Below are 15671 nucleotides of genomic sequence, written 5' to 3' on the forward strand. Positions count from 1 at the left end.
AAGGGAAAGGCGCAGGATGGGTGGCCACGCGTGTCTGCCGAGGAGAAAGTCGCGGCGGTAGGACAGCGGTAGTTTGGCAACTTCTGCATACGGACCCTCGATTGGGCTAGTGTAAGAGGCGCCAGTGGCCGAACGGATGCCGTGACAGGGGATAATATCGAGGCAGCGTAAGGACGACTGACATGCAGATGCGTAAACGAAACACCTACAGTCTAGTTTCGAACTGACAAGGGGTCGGTAAAAACGGAGGAGGGCAGTTTCATCTGCTCCCCAGGAAGTACCGTCGAGGATACGTAAGACGTCGAGGGACCGTGTACAGAGGGCTTCCAGGTAAGAAAAGTGGGAAGACTGAGAAAGTCTCCCATCGAGCCCCAGGAATTTCGCTGTTTCAACAAACAGAATAGTAACAGGCCCAACATGTAAAGATGGTGGAAGAAACAAATTGTGTCACCAGAAATTCATACAAACAGTTTTGTCAGAAGAAAAACCAAAGCCTTTGTCTGTGCTCCATGAGTAAACATGACAGACATAGCTGAAGATGCCACTCGATGAGACAGGTCCTTGGAAACTGCAACATATGGCTAAATTGTAAAAGAAAAGGGAGCCAGAGACGCCCAGCGGAAGATTGGCCGTTATAGGATTAATGACATTAGCAAAGAGGATGACACTCGGGACAGAATCCTGAGGCACACGGTTTTCTGGTTTAAGGTGTCCGACAAGTACCTTGAAAACTCAGTCTTTTAAACATTCCTAAAGGAAAAGGTGCAGGTGGCCCCAGAAGCCCCACATTTAGAGTGTACAGAAAATACCAGTCCTCCGGCAGGTCCCATAGGCTTTCTCTAAATTGAAAAACGTGATCACAGTCTGGGATTTCCACAGAAAACCATTCATGACAAGTGGACAAAGTGACAAGACAGTCAACTGCAGAACAGCAAACACTAAATCCCACTGTGCAGTGGTTAGTAAATTGCGTGACTTGAGACACCGTACCAGTTGGGCATGAATCGTACGTTCCATCACCTTGCAAATACAGGTGGTGAGAGAAATGGGACACTAGCTAGAAGATGTTTGTCCATACCGGGCTCAGGTATAGGTATGACAGTGGTCACGTCAATGTCTGGAAAATGTGATCTCTGCCCAGATGCTGTTGTACGTCTGAAGAAGAAAGCGCTTGCCCACAAGAGAAAGGTGCTGCAACATCTGAATGTTAACACTGTCTGGCCCTGCGGTGAAGGATCAGGATCAAGTGAGAGCAAGATCTAGCATGTACACTGACTCAAACCACATCACTCTGCTGTAAATCTTAAAAATAATATAAGGAACATGTAACTAGTAGTGTACTGCAACAATCACTTTCAACGTCCTTCCAAATGAGGTAAAACAGCTCATGCCTTCGCGAGTGCTACCAGTTCACTGCATCAATACACTCTCTCCTAAATTGTGAAATTAACTTACGTGTAGGGAACAGTGGACAGTTTTGATTATAGTTGTGTAAGCAAACATAGATGCTGTCAATGTGAATAAGTTCTGGAACTGCATACGTGCTCTGCAAACAGTAGGCCACTGCCCACTGTGGCAGATATTTGGGTTTAATAGATTCCCTTTGTGTGTGGTGCACTGCCAAAGAAAGCACATTAATAGGTCTGGACATGCTGTAATTAGTCTCTGTTGTCTTCCCAGTACCTGCAGATGTAATAAATAAGAAGCTGTATTATATTCACAGAGTCCTCATTTAGTAAGGTTCTCTGAAGTTTGTAAGGGTTTTGCACTTTTATCCATTTGTGCTGGCCTTCTCTACATACGTTTAATATGCCCTGTTAGCCCTTGTAGGTACAAGTCTCACCCAGTGTAGCAGTATTCTTGGATAAGTTACAAGTGTTTCGTAAACAACTTCCTTTTCAGGCTAATTGCATTTTCCTAGATCAAAGTCTGCCACTTCCTAGCCCTGCAACTCATCCTGCACGATCTTTCCACTTCATGTCCCTACAAACTGTTACAAAATGGTTTCTGTACAAGTTACCCAATTTCAGTTTTGGCTTACTGATTGTGTAGTCATGTAATTTTTGAATTTTACAATCTTACAAATCTGAACATTTAAAACAATGTGCCACAATCTGCATAACTTTCAAATATCACTTGGTAGTGATGTAGACTTTCTAACCTCTATGTTTTATTACTCAGTACAATGCGACATCAAAAATCTGAAGACACATCTGATCTGTGGGTTTAGTAATACGAATAACTGTGCATAAAAGAGAACATAAAAGTAGCAGATACACAATGGCATGGGCTAGCATTTATCTTCTCTAACAATTTATTGGAAAAGGGGAGTGACAAATGTAAATTACTTATTTTGCATATAAACTACGACAGATGTTTAGGTAATCATTCGCTGTCCCATTCTTGTTGAATCCAGGCCATGTTTCCTTTCTTTTCATGCAAGTCAAATATTCTGACATTTGTAGACATTTATATACGGTATAGTATTTCACTTCCAGGATACAATTACGTTAAATAGTAGAAAGATAACTAAATTAGCATTTAGGCTGTTTCCAGCATTATAAACAATTTGAGAAACACGCTACCTTTCTGACACAAAAACTGCAATGTTTACCTGTAATCTGGTCTTTCATACCCTTGCACATAGAATAACATATTCACTCAACATATCAACAGAGTTAGATTACAATTGATACCATTTTCATTCCATAGACACAAAAAATGAGATGATTCTCATGGGTGTGGACATGTCAAAGTATAACATAAAAACAAAATATTTGAATATAATAATTACCTACTACCCTGATCATTTGTCAGGAGATAGTCGAAATAGGTTAATACAATGCAGTAGACTGGAACAGCTAATATTTACAGAATTAACACGCTGTCAGAATGAAACACTTATACACTATTAATAAATTTATCCTACACAAAATACCTAAGTTAACTGTTGTGACAAAGTGTTGTCAAAACTGAGATGTAACAGATATTTTTACTTATGCTGGCTTAACAGTTTCTGTTAAGATATTCATCAATGGAGTAGAAGGACTTGCCTATCAGAAAGACTTTCTAACTCTGTTTAAACTGTGCTTTATCTGAAACCAAGTTTTTAGTGGTTGTTGACAATTTGTTGAAAATGTTTGTTCCTGAATACTGGGCCCCTTTTTGTACCCAGGTAAGTGATTTTAGGTCTTTATGTAGATTGTTCTTATTCCTAATATTGATACTATGTATTGAGCTATTGGTTGGAAATACTTCATCATCATCATCATCATCATCATCATCATCATCATCATCATCATCAATGTATTACTTGCAACAAATTTCACTAAGGAATAAATATACTGAAAAAACAGTGGTTAAAATACAAAGTTCCGTGTACAGGTTTCTACAAGATGTTCTTGAACTTACACCACAAATGATTCTTATCACACGCTTTTGTACTCTATAAACTTTTGCTTGGTTTGACGAGTTGCACCAGAATACGGTCCCAGTCTCTGGACTGAAGACCACAACAACAACATGACATAATAAGCAAAGTAGGCAAGTTGTTTTTTTTTTTTTTTATTTATACCTCCCACATCTCACAACATTCTCACAGCAAATATAGACATTTAGGCGCTTAAGCAATTTTTCGGTATGCCCCTCCCAACTGAATTTATTATCGAGTTGCAATCCCAGAAATTTAACACTGTCAACCTCTTCTATCTGCATGTGTTCATATGTTATGCTGGAAGGAAATCTCTTCCAGGTTCTGAACTGTATATAGTGCGTCTTCTCAAAGTTTAATGACAGTGAATTAGTTTTAAATGACTTGCATTATATTTTGTTAACCGGGCAATGGATCTAACACTCATGTTTTGCATCTGGACGTATTAGTGTAACAATATTTATTAAGCAGTGTTTCGGACATTGCTATTGGAATGGTCTTTGTGTATTGCCTGGTACTAGAGAAATGATGCAAAGAATCGTCGAATACGTGTAATTTTTTGCTGAACACCATAAGCCATCAATACAATTTTTACGGCCAGACCGCTGTCATATAAATGAGTAAGCTAAGTGACTACCTTTTGGGAACATTCTTCGGTATGTAGAAAGCTATCTCCTTCTGCTTCACGCATCATAACAAGCCACTGACTACCTTAACCTCACTTGGTGTAAAGGTGCATTCATCCCCATTGATTTGACACAAGGTAAGTGCAAAGAGTATACATCGAAACGCCATCGAGGCATCGACAGATATGCGCAACCAAGGAGGTTAAGTTAACCTTACCTACTAATTTAAGATATCGTATTCGCGAAAGCGAAATTATTAAAGGCGTCATAATCAAGATTTGATTAATAGAGTAGACCACTGAATTACACCCTTCCGATTTTGATCTTATGTATTTCCCTAAGATAAGCTTCGTTTTCTTTTTTTTTTTACTGTGCTACACAGGAAAATGGTATGTTAATCGTATGGCAAATCTTTGAACAGCGTCCTTTCGGTAGACTGTCTGTTGTCTGAGTGAGTTGAAGAAACGTGATAAAACTTGAAGGAAGAGGTTTCGTGCTGCAAAATAATGGCATCTGTAGGAACTATGAAATATCCCGTAGAAAGTATTCGTGCAGGTCCAATGGACGAGGACTGGATGAATGCTGAACATATGACAGGAGTAAGTAATAGTTTTCAGACCAAGTACAAATTAAGGAACTCTGAAAGATCGTTTGTATGCTGACTCACTCTCAAGCAACACTGCCTGACTTTTTTATTGATTCAGTGTACCATTTCATTATATTTTTCTTGGCCTTGTGTGTAATTACATCGTGTTACTGATGGTAAAAATAAAATAAAAAAAAAGTGTTGAAACCACGACAGTCCATGCGACATCTTAAAATACACAATTTTTCTTTGCATTCTGTCATTTGAAACATAAGGCATATATAGCGCCATGTTATCGATATTAAAGTTAATTTTCCATCCTTTTACATGGAAAGACATATAAAATATGTAACAGTTTATTGTGCTAAGAAGAAAATGCTGGATTTCAGTTTCTGATGTGTGAATAATCCTTTTACTGTCTACTGCCTTTTTTTTTCAGTCTTGAAAAGTTATTAGGTGTAATTGTAAAACTAAAAATATACCATTAGGTATGCTGAAACGTGGGAACTACATAATAACTTAATAAATTCTTTGACTTCATATTGTTAAGTGACATATGCAAATCTTCAGAGCCCTTTCATTACAGATCAGGACCAAGCTTGCACAGTAAAGTAAGGGTCCTATTGTAGCCTTTTCAAATGAGGTGTTCGCTGGTAAGAGTGGCTTAGTGCAACCTCCACCCCTACCCTGCCATCCATAATTTCATTGTTCAGTCTAAGATACATGCGCAAGTAATTTTGCCTGTTCTGCAGTGCAGCGTTTCAGGATTTACTTTGTAGCTTTAGTTATAAAGACAAACGTGTTAACATGTTTGCTGCAGGCTTAAGTACAAGCTACTAGGATATTACCTCCTTTTGATGCTAATGAGCTTCAGTCGCAGTGAAATGTGTTCCATTCATAACAAATATTGCCTATGATAGATTCATACTCAAATTAAAAATTCTGAACCAGTCATATGCTATGTCATTTTAATGGTGTGTTTTAAATATGGACCAGTCTGTCAACTCTGTGGTTAGAGGGTGATAGTGGACACCACCACCAAAACCTAGGATATAGTGACAGAATGTTCAATAGCATAGCCTGAGAGCTAGCTTTGGTGGGTAGATGTCACTACAGTTGGTGAAACCGATGAATGTGAAATAGTTTGTGGTGATAGTGACTTGCAGCCTAGGGTAATGTCTAAGTTCACATTATATCCAACATGTTATTTGCTATAAAAACTAAAACTGCAAGATATATTCAGAAAATTTCTGTCAGATAATGGCCAACGCTACAAGTTTGAAGACACGTATATCGTATATAAATTACGAAAAATACAAGGGGGCTCTACCTGTAACTTTTGCATGGTCTTTTTATATTCAAACACGTTGGCTTCACCAACGTACAGTAAAACTATCATTTTCCAACCTAACAATAATATGGAAAGGACAGATTGCTACTAACTGTATATAGGAGGCATCGAGTTGCAGACACAATGATTGGACTACTGGTAGTTATTTACTACGTAATCTGCTAACAGAGAAGATAAAAAAAAAAATATTGCTAGGAAATGGGAAGCAACGTGTGACAACTGAGAGGGGAAGATGTATTGGAGGAGGACTGGTAGGAGACAAGTGGCAGGCAATTACAGAATGAGTATTAATAGTGGGAACTGTCCATTCCCCTCCATTTTGTATGAGGAACTTGGAAATGTACACGTTACTGTGGGTAGCCAAAGAACTTTCATTGAATGCTGCACTACACAATTTCAAAGTGACACAGATACATGACACACAGATACATGACACACAGATACATGACACACAGTCACCAAGTCGGTGTAAACAACAGTTGGAACATTCCACCAGTCATTCCATTCCTCGATGGAAGAAATTCCTGGTATCAAACAGACATATTTGAGAACTGCTTTGAGAATGAACTTTTAGTTGGAAAATCTCCCTCCTTCCCAGATGTAGTTTCAGCTTGCTAAAAATGTGGAAATCACGTGGTGCAAAATCAGTACTTCAAGCTTAGCATAATCTATGTCAGTGCATCCTCTGTCAAATTGACATAGTTTCGTTACTTTTGGATGCGATATTGCAGTTGACCCATATATTGCCAGAATTTTATGATGAATCTGTGTGCAATTTAAAATTGCATGTCCCACATAATTATACCTTCTCCAAACTTTTCAGTTGGCATGGCATTTCACTTACATATTGTGATGCACCAATTATTCATACCACAGCAGAATTGTTGGCAGGAGACCCAGAACACGTACCCTTTGCTGACAGTGTGCCTCTGTCAGTATGCAGTGATGTCAATGTGGGAAGGCAGGTGTAAATTTCTGAAGTCCAGGCATAACCCTTATTGCTTTAAATAATATTAATCTGAGATGGTGAATGATTTATGAGAACTGCAGCATGTATGTTATACACTTGGTGTGTTATGCAAATCTACCACTTATTCTGAAACACAACGGCAGTTTTATAGGTCTTAATGCTAGGCAAATGCTGGGATGGTTTCTTTGAAAGGGCACGGCTGACTCACTTCCCCATCCTTCCCTAATCCGATGAGTCTGATGACTTCACTGTTTGGTCTCTTCCCCAAACAACCCAACTCCCAAAGGTCTTAATGATGTGAGTGAAGCAATGAATGAGAAGAGTGTGAGGTAGGGTTGTAGCTTCTCCCTCATGTTAGAGAATCTGTACATTGAAATGTGAGGTTTGCTGATCACACTGAGATTTTGTCAAGAGGCAAAGGACTTGAAAGCTCAGTCGAACAATACGAATAGCTCCTTGAAAAGAAACTTCAGAGTTGTGTACAGGCTAGGCTGACAAATGACAGCCAGTGGATTTGGCCGAACATTGGTCACCAATGTTTCGGTGTTTGGCCTCTAATAACCTGTTGAGACAGCTCCCTTTTTGTTGTTGCTATAAAGTTGAGTTTTAATTACAATTTGACCAGCTGATATTTTGAGAAATTAGGATGATTCAGCAGTTGTTGCATGTACGACATTTCTTTTACTGCAAGAAACTGATCGTCAAAAAACAAGAGATAAAACTGGTGGGTGACCTCACTTTCAAAAATTGAGGAGCAGTGTGGTGGGACAAGATTGTCTGATGTTCAAGCTGAATTGGAATATGGGCTATTTTCATAATTTTTTTTTCCCAAATGAAAGCAGATTTTGAGTTGTGTACGCCCTAAAATTTACAAAGATTGCATCTCTTTTTAGGAGAGAAGTACGTGCAGAGGAGAGATTAATGTTCACTGTGAGGTATTTAGCTATTGGGGGGTTCGTATGCCAGCTTAATGTACACATTTCTGAAATACAGGTATCAAATCAGTCTGTAAGCAAGATTTTACCTGAAGTTTGTTCAATATATGTTTACAGTGAAAAGATGCCAACAAAAATTTAATTTTCTTTTTCACATCATGCACATTAATTTGTAGCAGCTTCCTTATTTCTCTTAAAGTCTCTATTTTCAGTTTACGTATTTGGAGCTGCACGACCGCTACGGTCGCAGGTTCGAATCCTGCCTCGGGCATGGATGTGTGTGATGTTGTTAGGTTAGTTAGGTTTAAGTAGTTCAGAGTTCTAGGGGACTGATGACCTCAGAAGTTAAGTCCCATAGTGCTCAGAGCCATTTGAACCATTTTTTTGTCTACATATTGCATTCCATACTCGAGTATTTTTACACACATCGTATAACAAGCTTGGCAAATCACTGCTGAGCCAATTAACATTTGTACTGGCATCCATAGTAGGAGAGTGATCGCAAGGCCAACCCTCTATCTATGCTTTTAATGTTACTTCTGGCAGTACAAACCACAGCGGAGGTCAACAGCTTCGTCACCTCCAATTTTTCAGCCGTACACGAACTGAGCAGACCTCGAGCAGTGAAGCAGTCAGGTATCATTTGTTGGCCTATTGTATTCTTGCACTAATGACTGTCAACAAAAATCAAAATGAAGAATGGAATGTAGTTGAATGACCCCTCCCCTTTTTCTGAGGCAGTACTGAGCCACAACACCGAAGCATAAGTCGGTCTCCATTGCAGGTGAAGACAAAAGTTCGCCATCGTGCCTTGTCGATGTTTGCACCTAGGTCAAACGAGGGTGCACACAGCAGGATATTCCACACTTAATACCTAAACTACGTCTTCAGTGTCCACGAACATTACGTGAATGTATGGTGTCTGTTCTTTCAGACATGTCCGACACCATGCAGAATCTGTAGCTGTTATACATTACATGTAAATTGTGAAGGTGGAGGGGGACGAAAGGAAAGGGGAGGGATAACTGCTGTCAGCTGTGTTGGAACATTATGCGGAATCGGTGGCGATGAGTGAAAATGTGTACTGAACCGGGATTCAAACCAAGAATCTCGCACTCACTAGGCAAGTGCACAATGTTATCACAACTACATGGCCTCCCTGCGGGTTGGGGGGTTAGAATAGGCCCGCAGTATTCCTGCCTGTCGTAAGAGGCGACTAAAAGGAGTCCTTCCCCCTCAAGGGGGTTGTTAGCGCCTGCATCCGGAGACGGACGGTTTCACGACCTATATTTGCGTTCATTTTGGTTTTTCACTTCTTCTGGTTTCTTCCTTCCTTTGGTTGGTTCCTTTCTTTGTTCTTCTCCACCTCACTGTCTTACTTACTCTTCTCCTTGCCTTCTTCTCCTTCTCTGGTCTCCGCTTCGGCGTTTGAGACAGTCTGTCCTTTCTTTCCCCCTCTCCTTTCTTTTTCCTCTTCTTCCTTCCTCCCTGTGCGTGCCTGAAGGCTGACCCACGTGTGGCCGGTGACGGGGTAACGCGTAATTCCCCGCCCTGGGTAGACAAGTAAGGCACACACATTCCTCCTGGTAAAGGCCAGGCCCAGGGACGGGTGATTGCCTGAGCTGACACCTTCCGACCATGCCGATTGGTCCCTCTGTCCGTTTCTCGGGAGGTGTGACCTGAGGTGTGAACAATCACCTAAGGTGGGAGTGCCCTCTGAGAGGGTCCCCACAAGGAAGGAGCACGCCAGCGGAGATGCTGGCAGTCATGGGGGATTCCTCCGCAATGGATTTCTCTTCTTCTCTCTAGACTTCTGCCCACAAACGGAAACTTGACCAGCCAACAGTGACTAAAGTACTACTGCCTGCCCCACAGTTCCTCGTAGTTTCTCAATCTGAGGACGGAAAGGATTTTTCCTCTGTCAACCCTTTCATTATCCAGAAGGGCGTAGATGTCATAGCCGGATTGGTCAAGTCTTGTACCAGGTTGCGTAATGGTACCTTGTTACTAGAAACTGAGAGTGCCTTTCAGGCACAAAAACTGCTTCGGGCCACACTCCTGTACACGTTCCCTCTCCGGGTGGAGGCTCACCGCACTTAGAAATCGTCTCGTGGTGTGGTACATACTAGATCACTCGACGGATTGACTGACGAGGAGATTCAGTCTTTCCTCGCTGAGTAGGGCGTGACGGCTGTCCATAGGGTCATGAAAAAGGTCAACAATGACCTTGTCCCGACCGGACACTTTTCTTGACCTTTGATAGTGTTCAGCTGCCGTCGCGCATCAAAGCGGGCTACGAGGTTATATCTGTTCGCCCCTATGTCCCGACACCTACGCGCTGCTACCAGTGTCAGTGTTTTAATCACACTCGCCAGTCTTGTTCCAATGCGGCTACATGTGTGACTTGTGGCAGGCATGCCCATGAGGGTGACTGTCCACCTCCGTCTCCTCGTTGTGTGAACTGTCACGGTGACCGTGCAGCATCCTCCCGCGACTGTCCCATCTACAAGGAAGAACGCTGTATCCAAGAAATTCGGGTCAAAGAGAGTGTCTCCACCTAGCCTCGCAAGCTATTTGCTAGTAGGAAGCCCACGTTGCTCCCAGCGGAGTAGTACAGTACTGTCCTCGCCTCTCCTCGGACTACCAGGGAGGTGGCGACGCAGACATGCGATCTGACCTTCAGCACTACAGTCGCCCCTCCGACACAAGCACCTTTATCAGCTTCTGTCAGGACGAAGACCCAGAAGTCAGAAGCATGGGCCTTCAAGAAGGAACCGTCTCGTGCCGACCTTCTACGTACCTCGAACTCTCGGCCATCGACCAATCCTTCCACAAAACGACCTTCCAAGAAGGTTCATAGGAAGCACAGTTCTCCTTCCCCGCCACGGCGCATTTCTCCTCCTGCGCCACCCAGCGGTTGCCGCCCCAGGCCGTCACCCGTTTCGCCTAGCTGCACCGCTGGTAGCCGAACATCTGGCCGTTCACCAGCGGAGGAAGCTCCCCCTCCCGGCCATCTTCACAAGATGGCCGATGAATCTATAGAACAAATGGACGATGACTGTCCGCCTCCTGCTAGAGGCGGCAGTGCTCGCTCGAAGCCGGGCCCTCAACAGCCTTCGAGATGGGCCCCCTTCTTGCATCTTCTTCTCACGATGGCACTTATTCACTGGAATATTCGCAGCATTCGCTCCAGCCGAGAGGACTTGAAATTGCTGCTCCGCTTGCACCGTCCGCTCGTCGTAGCCCTCCAGGAAACGAAGCTATGCCCATGCGATCAAATTGCCTTGGCACACTACACCTCTGTGCGTTTTGACTTACCCCCTGTGGCAGGTATTCCAGCTCATGGAGGGGTTATGTTACTGGTCCGGGATGATATCTACTATGATCCCATCACATTGCACACCGGCCTGCAGGCAGTTGCCGTCCGCATCTCTCCCCAATTTTACATTTTACATCTGTACCGTTTACACTCCATCGTCATCTGCCGTTACCAGGGCAGACATGCTGCAAATTATTGCATAGCTACCTGCACCATTTTTGTTAACTGGAGACTTCAATGCTCATCATCCTCTTTGGGGCTCTCCAGCATCCTGTCCGAGGGGCTCCCTGTTAGCAGACGTTTTCAACCAGCTCAATCTTGTCTGCCTCAATAATGGCGCCCTACCTTCCTTTGACACCTCTCACACCTATTCTCATTTAGACCTCTCTGTGTGTACTACCCAACATGCACGCCGGTTTGAGTGGTATGCACTTTCTGATACATATTCGAGCGACCACTTCCCGTGTGTTATCCATCTCCTGCATCATACCCCCTCTCTGTGCTCAACTAGTTGGAACATCTCCAAAGCAGACTGGGGGCTCTTCCCTTCCAGGGCGACTTTTCAGGATCGAACCTTCACAAGCTGTGATAGTCAGGCCGCACACATCACGGAAGTAATTCTCACTGCTGCTGAATATTCCATCCCTCACCCGACTTCTTCTCCACGCCGCGTACCGGTCCCCTGGTGGACCGCAGCATGTAGAGACGCCTTACGTGCTTGTCGACGTGCTTTACGCACCTTTAAACGCCACCCTACAGTGGCGAATTGTATCAATTATAAACGATTACGTGCGCAGTGTTGTCGTATTTTTAAAGAAAGCAAGAAAGCCAGCTGGGCTGCTTTCACAAGCACCATCAACAGTTTTACTGCTTCTTCTGTTGTTTGGGGTAGCCTGCGCCGGCTATCTGGCACTAAGGTCCACTCACCAGTTTCTGGCTTGACGGTCGCGAATGACGTCCTTGTGGCCCCTGAGGATGTCTCCAATGCCTTCGGCCGCTTTTTTGCAGAGGTTTCGACCTCCACTCATTACCCCCTTGCCTTCCTCCCCCGAAAACAGGCAGAGGCGGCTTGGCTACCTAACTTCGACTCCTCGAATTGTGAAAGTTACAATGCCCCATTCACCATGCGGGAACTCGAAAATACACTTGCCCGGTCACGGTCCTCCGCTCCAGGGCCTGATTCTATTCATATTCATATTCATATTCAGATGCTGAAGAACCTTTCTCCTGCGGGTAAAGGTTTCCTTCTTTGTACTAACAATCGCATCTGGATTGAGGGACATGTTCCCGCATGCTGGTGCGAGTCTATTGTTGTACCGATTCCTAAGCCGGGGAAGGACAAGCACTTGCCTTCCAGTTATCGACCCATCTCGCTTACCAGCTGTGTCTGTAAGGTTATGGAGCGAATGGTTAACTGCCAGTTGGTTTGGCTGCTCGAATCTCGACGCCTATTTACCAATGTACAATGTGGATTTCGTAGTCGCCGCTCTGCTGTTGACCATCTGGTTACCTTGTCGACCTTCATTATGAATAACTTCTTTCGGAAGCGCCCTACCGCGTCTGTGTTCTTTGATTTGGAGAAGGCTTACGACACCTGTTGGAGGGCGGGCATTCTCCGCACCATGCATACATGGGGCTTTCGCGGTCGCCTCCCTCTTTTTATTCGTTTCTTTTTAATGGATCGACAGTTCAGGGTATGTGTGGGTTCTGTCCTGTCACACCTTTCGCCAGGAGAATGGGGTGCCACAGGGCTCCGTTTTGTGTGTCGCGCTCTCTTCGCCATACCGATCAATCCAATAATGGATTGCCTCCCAGATGATGTATCAGGCTCCCTTTTCATGGAAGATTTTACCATCTATTGCAGCGCGCAGCGTACATGTTTCTTGGAGCACTGTCTTCAGCGTTCTCTTGACCGTCCTTACTCCTGGAGTGTCGCCAATGGCTTCCGTTTTTCTGCCGAGAAAACGGTCTGTATTAACTTCTGGCACTACAAAGAGTTTCTCCCACCGTCCTTACGACTCGGCCCCGTTGCTCTCCCATTCGTGGAGACAACAAAATTTTTAGGTCTTACATTTGACAGGAAACTTAGTTGGTCTCCACATGTCATATTTAGCTGCCCGTTGTACCCGTTCTCTAAATGTCCTCCGTGTTCTCTGTGACACATCGTGGGGAGCGGATCGAACCGTCCTACTTCGCCTATATCGGTCGATCGTCCGCTCCAAGCTGGATTATGGGTGCTTTGTATACTCCTCTGCACGGCCGTCCATCTTACGCCGCCTCAACTCCATACAACATCGGGGTTTACGGCTTGCGATCGGAGCGTTCTATACTAGTCCCGTCGAGTCTTCATGCTGAAGCCGGTGAATTGCCACTCACCTACTGGCGCGATATACTGCTTTGTCGTTACGCCTGTTGGCTACTGCCAATGCCCGACCACCCATCGTATCGTTCCTTTTTTGACGATTCTCTCGACCGTCAATACGGGTTGTATGTCTCTGCCCTGCTACCCCCTGGAGTTAGCTTTCATCGCGTCCTTCAACACCTTGATTTTTCACTCCCTGCAACCTTTTGAGTGGGCAAGAGCCACACGCCACCTTGGCTCCAGGCTCAGGTTCGCGTTCACCTTGCCCTCCGCTCGCTCCCAAAGGAGGTTACCCCCGATTCGGTATACCACTCCTGTTTTGTCGAACTTCATTCGAAGTTCAGTAATATGACCTTCATTTATACAGATGGCTCTAAGACCAATGACGGGGTCGGGTGTTCTTTTATTGCCGGGGCACAAAGTTTCAAATACCGGCTACATGGCCATTTTTCGGTCTTCACAGCTGAGCTCTCTACCAAGCTGTTCTTTACGTCTGCCGCCACCGACATTCTGCTTATGTCATCTGCTCGGATTCTCTGAGTTCCATCCAGAGCCTCAGTGATCCGTATCCAGTTCACCCTTTCGTGCACCAGATCCAACGCTCTCTTCAGCAGCTGGTGGACGATGGGTCTCCAGTTAGCTTTATGTGGGTTCCTGGCCATGTCGGTATCCCTGAGAACGAAGCTGCAGATTCCGCGGCCAAGGCTGCGGTCTTCCAACCTCGGACGGCTTCTTTTTGTGTCCCTTCATCAGATTCTAGCAGGGTCATTTGTCAGCGCATTTTATCGCTGTGGCATGCTGATTGGGCTGCACTTACGGACAACAAGCTTCGGGCCTTGAAATCTCTTCCCGCAACTGGAACGTCCTCCTCATGTCCTTCTCGGCGGGAGGAGGTCGTTTTGGCCCGGCTACGAATTGGACACTGCGGGTTCAGCCATCGCCATCTGCTGACGGCAGTGCTGGCACTGTTCTGTCCATGTGGGCAATTGCTGACGGTCCGCCACATTTTATCGTCCTGTCCGGATTTTACTACGCTGCGTCTTGATCTTGGCCTGCCATGTACTCTGGATGCCATTTTAGCGGATGACCCAGGAGCTGCTGCTCGCGTTCTTCGTTTTATCAACTTGACACACCTGTCTAAGGACGTTTGATTATGCTGTAGTTTTTTAATCCTATGCCTGTCAATACGTCTTTTATAGTGTTGTCCCTTTTAGTTGCTGTTTTAACCTTTTGCCTCGCGGTACATTCCTAAATTAGTCAGGGCGCTAATGACCATTGTAGTTGTGCGGCCTAAAACAAAAAAAAACTACACGGACTATCTGGGCTCGCCTCACTGCCGATCCACTCTCCCATTGAATGCTACCTGTCTGTAGCCCCTGTTCATCTCCTCCATATTCGCTCTTCAGAGATTCCCACGGGAGGTCAGACATATTTGTACATTTGCACTGAAGAAGGTGGAGTCATTGCTCAGCTATGCCTACCAAATTATACAAATGTGTGGTGTGTGTGCTTTCGGACACCTCCTGGGGGTAGGTGGCATTCGATGGGAGTGTGGATTAGAAGTGAGGCGAGATGAGGTAGCCCATGTACTTGCGATAACACTGTGTCCCAGATGGCACAGTGGTTACCACACCTACCTAGTAAGCAGGAGGTCCCAGGTTCGAATACTGATCTAATATACATTTTTAGTCGTCACTGCTGATTCTGTGAAATATTCCAGTACAGCTGGCAGCAGTGATTTCCTTTCCTTTCTCCACCTCCAACTTACATACAATTCCATGGACATCTTTCATTGACCTTAAGTGGTTAAAAGTGATAGAATCTTGTTGCCCCATGCTTGCTGGCTCCTGTCTCAAAGCTGCCAGTTCATCTTGTATTGCATTCCTGTCAGCAGTTTGTCTGGCATTGCCTGATGCTCCCTTTCTAAATCGACACATGCTTTAAATATAGGTTTGTCTTTTTTCAACTTATCTCCTAAGATAAGTTGTAGGGTGAGTTTTCCAAGAATGTTCACATGTTTCTCCAGAACCTACACTGATTTCCCCATTTGTCTTCTGCTACTAGTCTTCCCATCCTTCCATAAATGATTTTT

General features: G+C 44.3%; 2 protein-coding genes across 6 annotated transcripts in view; one reads left to right on the top strand and one right to left on the bottom strand.

The window, feature by feature from the left end:
* The window catches only part of LOC126295491 (zinc finger protein ZFP2-like), a 76546-nt gene extending 72347 nt beyond the window's left edge, over positions 1-4199 (bottom strand). For 3 of the 5 annotated variants that reach the window (XM_049988052.1, XM_049988051.1, XM_049988049.1), the window contains exon 1: positions 4068-4199. In XM_049988052.1, the coding sequence (XP_049844009.1) occupies positions 4068-4124 (57 nt within the window). In that variant the 5' untranslated portion in view covers positions 4125-4199. The remainder of the gene's footprint in view (positions 1-4067) is intronic. The other 2 variants (XM_049988053.1, XM_049988050.1) reach the window with 1 other exon arrangement.
* Positions 4200-4463: 264 nt separating this feature from the next.
* The window catches only part of LOC126295492 (proteasome subunit beta type-6-like), a 43995-nt gene continuing 32787 nt past the window's right edge, over positions 4464-15671 (top strand). The window contains exon 1 of the mRNA XM_049988054.1: positions 4464-4655. Coding sequence (XP_049844011.1) covers positions 4563-4655 — 93 coding nt within the window. The 5' untranslated portion in view covers positions 4464-4562. The remainder of the gene's footprint in view (positions 4656-15671) is intronic.

This window comes from Schistocerca gregaria, chromosome 11 (genome assembly GCF_023897955.1).
Source record: "Schistocerca gregaria isolate iqSchGreg1 chromosome 11, iqSchGreg1.2, whole genome shotgun sequence".
Taxonomy (NCBI): domain Eukaryota; kingdom Metazoa; phylum Arthropoda; class Insecta; order Orthoptera; family Acrididae; genus Schistocerca; species Schistocerca gregaria.